Genomic DNA, 10,885 nt, shown 5'->3' with positions numbered 1-10,885 from the left:
CTAAGATGCTATTTGGGCTGAGATTTTATTTATTTTATTTGCTTAAAATTTTTCTTTTTTCATGCCTTCCCCAAGGCTTCTACCTTCCCTAAGAAAATGATTAAACATTATTCTTCATAAATTTGCCAAATGCTCTTCTCCATGAAAATAGACTTCAAGTTCTCTATGGCTTTATATTAAGTACACTAAGAGTTTCAGTGAAACACTTGTCCTTATAAAGTGAGTTATTGTAGAAGGCAAACAATTCCCATTATTATTCCAGAACAACTGTTACATAGGTTTAGTAGATAATTTACCAATAGTTTTACTTCATAGGCACTAATGTAGGAATATAAAATAATCACTCAGTATTTTACTTTAATACCCAATCACTTACCTACTCATTAATTTTATAAAGGAGTTAACTTAGAACCCAATTATATCACATCATATGCTTTTATGATGAAGCAGGTGGTAATGCTTGGACTGCAAACTCAGTTCTGTCAAAAAAGAAACTTCCTCCTACATTAGAAATTAATGTGCTTGCAAGGCAGCAGCAATTTGTTTATGGTCTGTTCATGCAAGGAAGACATCATTAAAAGCTCCATCAATACCAGCACAACTTTGATAGAACCTATAGCATAATTAGTTTTTAGCATGTTAAAGCCGGTAAACATCTTTCCAAGTGTAATTATATTCCTATGTGTTTCACATTATGCATGCTGTGGAAGAAGAAGTGAGGACTCAAAAATGTTTTAATGTAAGTTCTCTGATTAAAAAAATTAATGTGTATCTTCTTTCTCTTTAGTTTGTGTGAGTGTGAGAAAAGGTGTGTGTGTTTGTGTGTGTATGTGTGTATGCATGTATATGCATATGTGTATGCACAGACTTTGGATATTGACTCATATTTTCTTTTTAAAATTTGATTTATTTTCTTATTAAAGAGCGAGCAAGCATGCACGTGTGAATGCGTGAACACGCACATGAATGTGGGGGAGGGGCAGAGAGAGAGGGAAAGAGGGAGAATCTTAAGCAGGTTTCACACTCAGCTGGAGCCCAACATGGGACTTGATCTCATGACCCTGAGATCATGACCTGAACGGAAATCAACTTAACCGACTGAGCCACCCTGGCACCCCCCAACTCATGTATTCTAACACTTTGTTCAAGAGAGAGAAAGAGAAAAGAGACAATAAAGGTAAATGAGAGGGAAGTATGTCTACCTTCAGCCATTCGTGAGGCAGCTGGAAAAGAATGAACCAGCGTGTTTGGCAGATATATGAGGGAGGATGAAGCTGAGCAATCAATTCTCTTGCTGCCAGCTGTAAATATCCATGTGGAGGGCTTCTGCATGGACACTACCATGAAACAGGATAATCTCTAGCCATTTTGCCTCTCTGCTGGTGAAAAGAAAAGTTAAGGAATTATTATTGCTGCTGAAGCTTCTAAAATCAAGGCTTCACAGTAACCACACCTGCACCAGCCACCATGTTGCCCTGTGGTCTTGGCGAGAAATGGGTGGTGATCAATTAAAGAACAAGTGGTCACAATTTTATTTACCTTGAATTGTGTCTAGTGTCACAGAATAACTATATGGCTAGAGATGTATGATTGATGTGAAACACGCTGGGAAAAAGTGAGATTTTTGATGGCTGGGGCCATATTTTGGCTAAAGTTGAAAATAGAAGAAAAAAGGCTCTCTAACATGTTGTATTAATCACATGACTTTGATTTTATTTATTTTGATAACTGTTGAGAACTTCCGTTTGTTGCTCGTCTCTGGCCCCAGGGGCTCAGCTACTTTCTCTTTCTTTTAAAGAGATGTCAGTATTCACTAAATCCCTTCCACGAAGACTTGCTGTTTAATGGCGTGTGTCCTACACATAGAGTTCCATTTATAATCATCATTTGTTTGAAGATATATGCTATTGGGGCACAGAGATTATTAGAAGCATGACAATCCAATGTAATAATTACCCCAGATTAAATGTATCAATTCATATTGACCTCTTCTTGTTTGGGCACTGACCGGTGTAAGACGAACTAACTTGTGTTTTTCTTTCTTAATGTATCATTTTCATTCCCAGAAGTCAGAAACAGGAGTCAAAGGAATGAGAGTCAAAAAGAATTGCATTATTATTATTATATAATTATAATACCCATAATAACCCATGCCTAAATAGTGCCTTAGGAATGCCCTTTGAAAGTGATTAGTAGAGATGCTACATTTTTAACTGAGTACCACAGCAATAGAATACAGCAGCTATTTTAAAATTTTAATTTTCATTTTAGACTTAATTATTTGTCTTTTTTTTTCAGTAGGAAGTATTAAAATAGAGACTGTGATATTTATAAACATTGAGAGCTTTCCCTTACAGTATATCCTAGACCATGGTTTAAACAAACAGCTCTTTGAGAGGAACTTCATCAAAGTCCAGAGCTAAAATTAGCCTGCCTGAGGCACTACATGGACATAGTGAGGTGGTTTTTGCTGATAAGGTATGACAACGTCTTTCTTGGCATTAAAGAGGCTCAGGTTGAAGCCACCGGTGGAAGAATACAACTGAACTGCCGTATCAATTGTTTTCCTTCTGCAAGATTCTAGGCCAGATGCTGGCACAACTGTTCCATAATCAAATTAGAGAATAAGTTATAATATAGTCAACACCAGTCGTGAAGTCACTTCTTATCCGGGATGATTATAAACACATCTAGCAACTATTGGCAGGTGGTTGGTACCCACTCACCACTCTTCAGGGATATTTGCCAAAGATTCCTTGACACTCTACGGTTTGAATTTTTTTCCATAAAATGGGATCGAAACATAAATGAGAATTTCTCAGAAAAGAAGAGGTAGCTCTTGTAAAACTATTTGGTCATTGGATGCTGGGTGAATGACAGATCAAGAGCTATGTATCTCACGTGGCTGGGAGCGTGAGGAATCAAGTTAAAAATGCGTGCATGGTCATGGAATGCTTCAAATGTTGAACGCTAAATCCATAAATTCCAAGCGTATATAATAATTAATGTAGGAAATGCTTAACCTTATCAAATCTCTTCTGTTCCTCCTCACTTTAAGAGGCTAGGATGGTTTTATTTTAAATAGTGGTCCTTCCAGAAAGCCCCAATTAAAAAAAAAATTAGTCCAGAGACACACATACAGTGACATGAAAATAAACATTTATTCGAATGATCACAAACTTTAGAAACTAACCTGAGATTGATGTAGACACTCACTGCTCCTATAATTATGCAGCTGATATGAATATACATCTTAATTTATAAATCGGTGCTCTCAATAGTCCACAATTCACATGACTAACCGGACCAACCCTGAGATAAAATTATGTGTTATTTTGGCAAGATACAACATATGTAGCACTTATTTTGCTGTCATTTGATTTTACAAGAATGTGAGGCCCAGATTTGAATCTTATTTTTGCTAATGTCCCCACACAGTAAAGTGCACTTTCTCCTCATTTTGATCTTTTTTCCAAATGGTCAAATTAGTTCAGAAAAAGTATCTGTTGTTTGCAGTGAAATGATGAGCACCTAGAACACATTATTCTAAGAGAAAAATGTTTTAAGTTTTATCTGTCATATCAGGAAAAGCTATCCGGTTAAAATAAACTAAGAAATAGTTTACCAACAATGCCTATTTTCATGCTGATATCTATGTACATGAAAAATGAGAGTTTGCAAATATGGGGCGAATGTAAATGATTCATGTCTCAGATTCATACTCTTTCTGAAGCTATGTCAAATTGCCCCATTCATGTTTCTCATGGTTCCATCTCTACTTTTTCCTCCCCAAACACTAAAGTTTTTAAAAGTATACATAATGCTGTTCACAAATTTTGGCTTTTATGTCTAATAAATTCATGGCACTTTGCTGCAACTGCTGTTAAACCCTATAACAGATTTATAGCATCTAATTACTGCTTCTCTTTCAACTCTGGAGCTTCTAAATATTACCCCAGAGGGACTTAAAAAACATGAAATTTGGCAATGTTTAATATCTCAATTAAAAAGATTAAAAATTAAGGGAAAACTATATTGAAATGGTTCTGTAAATAACCACTCTTTTGGATAGGACATCTTAAACTCTGGATAATGAATGTTTTGAAAAGGTTAGTCCTTAAATAGAAAGCACATTTTAAGAATGAGCATGATGAAATTACAAAAGAAGTTACTATTGGACTGCGCTAAACTGATACCCAAATTCATGATTTAGTTTCCATATTGATGTCCTGGGTCATGTTCAGAGGTCACCTAATTTTTCTGCACTAGACGCTTTCTAAAAGAAAACACAAAAACAATTATGTATGTATTTCCATCTTGAAACAAACATGTGATGGATCAAAAAAATAGAAACTAGTATATTGATTTTACTTTTCTTCCTTCTCCTCTTCTTAAGAGTGACTATTATTTAGTGCTAAGTGCCAAATACTGTTCTAAATGCTTTAAAAATGTTAAAGCATGTAACCCTCCTTCGAAACCCTTTGAAGTGAGAATTAATATCATACCTATTTCACTGATGAGAAAACTGAGCCACAGATGTTAAATAACTTGCCTAACATCACCCAGCCAGTGAGCAGTGGAACCAGGATTCAAGACCTATCAGTTAGGCTATAGGATCCATGCTTTTTACCACTCTGCATACTCTTCTTTTATTTGTAGTAGTTAATTTTTGGAGATTGATATTTTACTAGGATTCTCACTGAAGTTCCATCATAGCTTTAGCAAGTAAATTCCAACGTTATTTTTATTATTTCACAGGAGAAGAAACCGAGTTACAGCAAAGTTAACAGCTCGCCCAACGTCACTAAGTACTACCAGAAAAGGCTCAGGAATTCTGACTCTATAGAAGCTGCATTTCCTGTACCACTATATACTGTACGAATACATGTCATTAATCAACTGAATTAGTTCATCAATGCTCTGCTTTACTTTAGAGGGATTTGAGATATTTTTAAAATATTTATATTTGGCATAATATTATGGCATTAGTTTGGATAATTGTTGCAGATTGAAATGTGGAATGACGTGGAGAAATGGCCAGTGAAAATGGGAAACGTAGGCGGAAGTTATAGCTCCATCACTGTGTCATCTCAACTGCCTGTAAAATAGTTGACACCTGTCCTGTTAAGCATCGCACGTTACTGTGGGTCACTGTCAGTTGGCCGGAACTGGTCACATGGTTCCAACTTGACTGCAAAGAAAAAGAAAAGGGAAGACGCCTCAGGTACACAGGGTATGGTGAGTACTAGTGATTTCTATGATATCTTTCTTCACCTCTAACATAAAAATATAGTGCCCTTCTCCTAGCTTACTGTATGGATTTAATGCATTTGGCGTTTAATATATGGTACATGCAGTACCTGTACACATATACTAGGCAATATTACTCTTAAAAATACCTACTTGAAAATGAAGAAATACTTAGGAAAGCCAACTAGCTCAGATATTTGGGCTTGGAATTCTTTTTTTTTTAATTTTTAGTGTGTTTTTGCTCTGCCATGCCCCTATAGTAATAATAATAATTGCAATTATTTGGTGTTTACTGTGCCCCAGGTATACATGCGTGAATTGATCTTAATGCTTACAACGACCTTATGATGTAAGCACTATTTATACCTGTATTTAGTAATATGAAAATATTATAAACTGGATCATTTGTTTAAACGGATGTGGAAAAAGTTTTAAAAAGATAAGCTAATTCTGTCAATATATTTTGAAAACTTGAGTAGGTCTAGTGCTCTCCCAGTTTAAAACTTGACAGAAAAATATTAACTTTGAATGGGCACTTACTATACGACAGACATGATGCTCCTGCTTTAAATGAATTTTTCATATGACGTTCATGCCATTTTTCTTGCATCAACAACACTAAACCACATTTGATCGACAAGAAATGTGAGACATCGATTTCAAACCCAGGTTTGTGTATGTGTGTATTTATGTGTTTAAAGATTTAGAGGGTGATTCATCATTTAAAAATATATTAAAATAAATTTCTCAAGGATGTCTGAAGAGTTGAATATGCGTATGATGAGATATACCGGTTGATGAAATTTTTATGTTTGTCACCTACAGTTTTTCTTTTTGTCATTTTAAATTATGTTTCATGATGTATTGATTTGTATTCTTTACTTGTTAGCTTTTTCCTGAGGCATGAGGCAAATAGGGAAAACAGGCCTTAGGTAACACAAAGATGCAGAAATTCATATACATTTGAGGAGAGAAAATAGGAATTATTCAAAAAGACTATTCCAAATTGCCTTGCCCCAGGAGAGATGACATATTGTTTACAATATTGTTTACAGCTAACGCTAAAATTTTCTTTTTGGAAGTGTTTTTTGATTCAATCATTGATAAAAGTTTGATAAATTCAAGTAATAATTTATGAAATATTTTAAAACAGAAGTAAAAAGTTGATATTATTTCGTATCAAAATGCATACCAGTATGAATGAAAATGTTTTTTCCATTATATTAACCTCAATATCAGCTATAACGTTAAATAAAATAAACTGCAGGAGGCTCATATTATTATTTATTTATATATTTCTACCATGGTAGGTTATAGATTTTAGTGTTTTCTTATTTCATCTGAGAAATATAATATGCTGCAGTATATTTCCTTCATCACGAACAAGCAAGAAGAGAAATAAATGTGAATTGACCTAGCTATTGCTAGGTCTTTTTAAATCAAAGACAAAAATGTTGTTAATTGTGTGTGTGTATGTGTGTGCATGCAGGTACTTTTGTGTATCAGACAAAACAAATGCATTAATGATGATGATTCTGTTTGTTTTTTTTCTCCACTTCTTCCCCAGGTGTTTATTAGGGGTCTCATAAATGGCTTAAGCATGGGGCCCTGAATTACCCACTGCATACAGACACAGTAGCATTAATGGTATACACAACAGGTCATCAAAATATTTATTTCAAAACAAATGCTTTTTATAAAATTTCTAAGTCCACTCTAAATAAACTATGAACAAGCTATACGAATCAATGTTTATATTGAGTTACTTTTCATATTCTTTTGAGCTTCAGATAAAATGAAAATATGTAAATATTTATACAGAAACAAATAACTCACTATCTGTTTCATCAATTAATCAGAAAATTCTAATGATTTTGATATTTGGGCCTGATTGATTTTATTTTATTAAAAGATTAGCAGAAGCACAAGGTTTGCTTTACATGTTTTTCGATTAATATTAAAATGTTTTCTATTGTTTTTAATTTGGCTTGTTTCCCTGATAGTGTTATGTAACATATCCAAATTTCCATTGTAGATATGCACAGCAAAATGTATTTATGAATTTCCACATTAGATTTTTGACAAGCCAGAATTTTTGATATGTTATTTGTATGTTTCTACTCTTTTCTTCTAGTAACTTTAAATATTAGTTTGTCGTGATTCTGACTCTCTTGTAATTTTTAACTTGCACATTCTGACTCTCTTGTAATTTTTAACTTGCCTATAATATACAAAACCACAAAATGTTAAGGTAATTTGATTCTCTTTAACAAAAAATGCTTCCTTAAAATTTTGATTTTGTATCAAAGACTCTTCTTAAGTTTTTAAAATACATCATTTTTAATCCAAATGAAGTCTAGGAAATAGCTTGGTTGATTTTTTTTTTTAATTCTCAATGCAATTACATTATGTTATAGGCTAGGAATAAATGTATTGCCTATTTTCCACAGTAGAATATTAATTTCATGATTATTTTGTTCACCAGTGAATTTATAGTGCCTAAAATTGTGCCTGGATTAGAGTAAGTGCTGAATATTGGTATTTTGGGGGTAAATAAATAAGTATAGTTGTATTGAGTTAAAAGATACGAGATGAATTAAGTGATGATCAAGAGACCTAATATACACCACAAATAGAATATTTATACACAGATATACAAATAGATATTGTATACAAACATATACATTACATAAGTTTAATAATGTAAATATTTTCAATTTTATATTTGCTATTGAATTGGTTGCTTTCCTGGGAGCCTGAAAGATAACATTTCTTTAAAAAAATAGCTTAATTTCAAGGCCGCTATATTTGTTACTTTAAGTCCATTTATTAAACCTCTACTTAGAATTTGTGGGATCTTTTTTGTCTTCTTATAACTATCCATAACTTATATTTTATAATATTTTATAATTCCTATACATGTATCAAATAGGTAAAATTAATCTATCACTCTTCAAAATCGCTGTTGCTATAGAAATTTAGCTCAGTATTTTAAATATGCTATCACAAAAATGGGTTTAAAAATAACACCATCAACAAAAACAATGATCTACTTTGGAATTCTCTGACAAATGAAATAAATAAAACAAATCAACAAATAAAAATAATTGTTAATGTATGCAGGAAAAGAATATCCAAGATGCCAAGGATTCTGATTTTGAATTTCAAAATTTTCAAAAAACTTTCCTAGCTAGTTTGTGATGTGTTCATTTTTAAAAAATCAATGAAAATATTAAGAATCAGTCGTGCTATCTATAACCCAGAAAATCATTCAGAAACGGTTTAATTTGGTTACAAGATTCTTTATTTTGCAAACTATACATAAACAGTAAAAAAGAAAATGCATTGTACTTTAAATATTACATAAAATCAACATTAAAGTTTCTTTTTTAGTGTGTATAAATCAAATGGAAATAATTCACCAATTTTACCTTCGATGAATTGTATATTGGGAGAAAAGTTGACCCACTGCTTAAATTATGATACCAATGGATAAAATTCAATAGGTTTTTCCATTTGTATTATGGGCACAAAACCATAGGTCTGATATACTTAAAAGTGATGGTTTGCCAAAATGTCTACACAATTAATTAACATGCTAACTTAAATACAGCAATTAAAGTAATTTTTGTTACAGTTAAATCTTAAATGCTACTCTACACAATAATCATAAACAAGTCCACATGGCAATTATGTAACAATAGAAAAAAAGAAAGAAACATTTTCCATTTTCTTCATTCCAGCAGCAGTACCTTTACTGGTATTAATTTGTTAATTAGGTGTGCTTATATATTGCCTAATATCCTATATTGGTATGCATGCTAAAACCTTTCTATTTCTATTTTGCAAGGCACCATACAATACGGTCTCTAAGTTGCGACACTAGTAATAAAAATGGCATAATTCTAGGATTAAATGCAAAATTTTATCTGAATAAGAAATAAAATAAGAATTAAGACTTTTAAATTTGACATTGAGGCAAATGACAAACCTTTTGTGAAAATGTAGTTTAAATTAATCTTTCCTTTTGTCTTCCTACTTTAAATTCTGCACCCTAAATCGCTGGTCAGAAAGATAAAGAAATCGAGAAAGGTAAAGAAATCATGCTGTTTTAGAATATAAAAAAATTCTACATGAGAATGCTATCCAACTTAAAATAAAAATTAGAAAGGACAACGAAGTTTTTAACTTTCAGAATCCATGGTTTTCCGTACTTGCCATTTTGTAAAATATCCTAGCATATCCAGAATAATTTCATCATTGAAAACATCACTATTAATGAAAACACAATGGAGGACTCTACACTTGTTACCGTTTTTCTTACCCGTCGGTATCCCCTCACTCACTGTAAATCTAGGAAGATGCTACCTTGGAATAGCAATTAAGGTCATGCTTAGTTTTATAAAATACTTGGGACCCAGGCCACTAAGTTATTGTAAATTTAACTTAGAATATCTCTCAGAAAAATAACATATACAACCTCAAGTCCTGGTTGTTGTTTTGCTTGTGGGAGATTGACATAGTTGGTTCTTATGAAAATTTGTTTATATCAGTAGCTCTTCCTAATGTTTTTTTCCCCTCTGGCTAGACTCCATATGCATTTTCTTTTTCTCTAAGGCATATAAAAACTCAAGATAAATGATTCTTATTTAAACATAAAGTCCTATGACATTAGCTGCAATATTTGAAATAATTATACAAAATATATGTGAGTTTTAGAATCCTTTTGTTTTAGGGCAAGAAGATAATTCTCAATAGGTTATCACTTTGTAAATAATAGAAATGTAGAATTTATAGGTCTCAGCTCCCGTTAATCAGATGTACCCATCATGGTCATCACCATCATCATCGTCATCCCCTTCGTCTTCATCATCATCTTCAATTTCATCTTCATCATTCATGATATCGTCTTCATCATCTTCATCGTCAGTCCATTCATGGAAATCTCCACTTGCAAAATCTCCAGAGATCTCAAAATCAATAGCTTAGGGAAAAAAGTAAACATTATTATTAATGTCATTTGATTGAGTAATGGGATAATTTCCTGAGATACATAAAGTTCTGATGAAAATTAAGCAAATAGTACAATTTTACTTTGGCCTTTAACTTATTTAACAAAGGTAAGGAAAAATCCACGCTCTATCATTTGTTGAAATTTGTGTCCTAAAAAGTTGAATCAGTAAGGAGATCTGATATGCAAGGTTTCCAGTTCAGTAATATTGATCTCAGCCCAGTTTTTATAGAGGCTCATGTCAAACTTTGAATTTTACAAAGAATTTTAAATTTCTCCAATTAGTGTGGTAGGCAAAATAATTGCTCCTTTAAGGCCTTCACCTCCTAATCGCTAAAACCTGTGAATGTGACTTTAAATGGTAAAAAAAAGCGACTTTGCAGATCTGATTAAGTTAAGGACCTGGAGATGGGGAGATTATCCTGGATTATTCAGATAGGCTCAGATGATCGCCCGCATCCTTAAAATCAAAGAACCTTTCCATATTGAGTCGGAGGGAGTTGTGACTAGGGAGAACAGTAAGAGAGATGCAACGTTGCTAGCTTTGAACTCGGAAGAAAGGGTCCATGAGCTAAAAAATATGAGCAGACTACAGAAGGTGAAAAAGGCAAGGAAACAGATTGT

The 10,885-nt window shown here is 32.8% G+C and overlaps 1 protein-coding gene across 3 annotated transcripts in view; it reads right to left on the bottom strand.

Annotated features, from left to right (window-relative positions):
• Window positions 1-8,531: 8,531 nt before the first annotated feature.
• Window positions 8,532-10,885, bottom strand: part of SPOCK3 (SPARC (osteonectin), cwcv and kazal like domains proteoglycan 3) — a 485,610-nt gene continuing 483,256 nt past the window's right edge. For all 3 annotated transcript variants that reach the window (XM_040471022.1, XM_040471015.1, XM_040471030.1), the window contains one exon: window positions 8,532-10,234. In XM_040471022.1, the coding sequence (XP_040326956.1) occupies window positions 10,065-10,234 (170 nt within the window). In that variant the 3' untranslated portion in view covers window positions 8,532-10,064. The remainder of the gene's footprint in view (window positions 10,235-10,885) is intronic.

The sequence above is a fragment of the Herpailurus yagouaroundi genome, unplaced genomic scaffold (genome assembly GCF_014898765.1).
Source record: "Herpailurus yagouaroundi ecotype Mexico unplaced genomic scaffold, PumYag 28, whole genome shotgun sequence".
Lineage (NCBI taxonomy): Eukaryota > Metazoa > Chordata > Mammalia > Carnivora > Felidae > Herpailurus > Herpailurus yagouaroundi.
Note: the sequence above shows the minus strand (reverse complement) of the source record. Positions and strands in the feature narration are given on the sequence as shown.